The sequence below is a fragment of the Alligator sinensis genome, unplaced genomic scaffold, assembly GCF_000455745.1.
Source record: "Alligator sinensis unplaced genomic scaffold, ASM45574v1 scaffold29_2, whole genome shotgun sequence".
Classification (NCBI taxonomy): domain Eukaryota; kingdom Metazoa; phylum Chordata; order Crocodylia; family Alligatoridae; genus Alligator; species Alligator sinensis.
The window spans coordinates 803,173-804,669 of record NW_005842194.1 but is presented as its reverse complement, the minus strand read 5'-3'; the positions used below and the strand labels follow the sequence as shown (position 1 = coordinate 804,669).

The 1,497-nt window shown below is 38.2% G+C and overlaps 1 protein-coding gene across 3 annotated transcripts in view; it reads right to left on the bottom strand.

Annotated features, from left to right (window-relative positions):
• HIBADH (3-hydroxyisobutyrate dehydrogenase) overlaps positions 1-1,497 on the bottom strand; it is a 122,997-nt gene that overhangs the window by 108,109 nt on the left and 13,391 nt on the right. For all 3 annotated transcript variants that reach the window (XR_003094720.1, XM_025207423.1, XM_006026468.3), the window contains exon 3: positions 1,381-1,490. Coding sequence is in view for 2 of the 3 variants with exons in the window: in XM_025207423.1 (XP_025063208.1) it covers positions 1,381-1,490 (110 nt within the window). In the remaining variant the exon portion in view is untranslated. The remainder of the gene's footprint in view (positions 1-1,380; positions 1,491-1,497) is intronic.

The window sequence follows — 1,497 nt, the reverse complement described above, 5'->3', positions numbered from 1 at the left end:
TAGGGAAATGCATAGCGACCGAGCGAGGGATATTACACCCATTTAGGTCCCGATCATCCTCTTTATTTTTATTTTTTTTAAAAAGAGGTGAAATAGGAAGTTCATCACCCCCATGGCTGGCTTGAGCCTGGTATATCAACAGGTCAGGTATACTTAGTGGCACACTGAATAACGGAGCCCCTGATTTGCCCATGCAAGAACTAAGCAAAGCATTTCTAGTTGAGTATCCTTTGGCTATGAGCTGGAGATTCAGCTGAGCCAGAGGACTAGACACAAGAGCTGTACTGATTTAAAGTAAATTTCTGGGTCAAAATCTCCATGCCTTTTGGCTGGTTTTAAACAGATGCCCATTTATACAGGTATTACCCAAACAACATATGGAGGAGCACAGTAAATATCTCCACAATAACAATAATATTTATTAAACCCAGGAGATAAGAGATGTCACGGAGACAGACGTCCTAAAATGTGATTAAGTGATGATCTTATGAAAGCCTTTTAGACTGCCACATCCCTAGCACTCTCAGGAAAGGGTGCCTTCAAGCAAACCCTACCCAGCAGTTTACACTTGCATGTGCCAAACCCAGTCATGCAAAACTGAAGCTACTGAGGGGGCACTACACAGCCACTCTCAAGCAGACTGAAGACAAAGATTGAGAGCTCCACTACCACATTTCCAGGTTTGACACATATAAGCAGAAGAGGGAGAGCAATGCATGCTCAAGAGTGGTAGGGCAATAGTATGCATATACCTCCAAGAGTACCAACAACAAGAGCTTGGTCTCAAATTCAGAAAAAAAAAAATTAAATTGCTAGATAACTGAAAAATAAGTCACTGATCCATTTATTTCTAGCCATAAATCCTAGAATTCCTTTATCAACATTGAGAATTTAAAAGAAAAAAGAAGAAAAAAAAAAATCAATAAGAGTCTATCCAGACACAGTATCATACAGTACCATAGCATCATTTCAGACCTAATCCAAAAGAAAAAAAAAAAAGATAAAGGTGGTATGCCTCAGAAAATGAACCATTGCCAGTGAGCATTAGCTGCTTACTGTTACTGTAAAACAGCAACCGTTACTGTAAAACAGTTTAGCATTATGTTAATTTTCTAAATACGTGTATATTTCCATTTGTCTTCTTTTAAGTTCTTGCATGTCCCTTCTTCTAGCTTTGGAGAAAAGCCTGCCTTTCTAAAACAAGGGATTTTTGGGCAGAAGTATATTCAATAGTAAATGAAGATTAAATGAAATTGACAGTTAGCAAATTACACAGAAAATATCCAGTTAAATGTATGGCCCATGTACTATCTAAAAATGCAAATCTAATATAACCTTGATCACTAGTGGAAACCAGTCAGGGCAGAGAAAAATTCTTACTTTAGAATTCCATTTGCTCCCATGTAAACTTCTACTGCATTGGGGCTGGAAGGTAGCATAGTAATAATCCTGTCTGCTCTTTCTGCTACATCTGCTGGAGAATCCGTTACCTTTTTA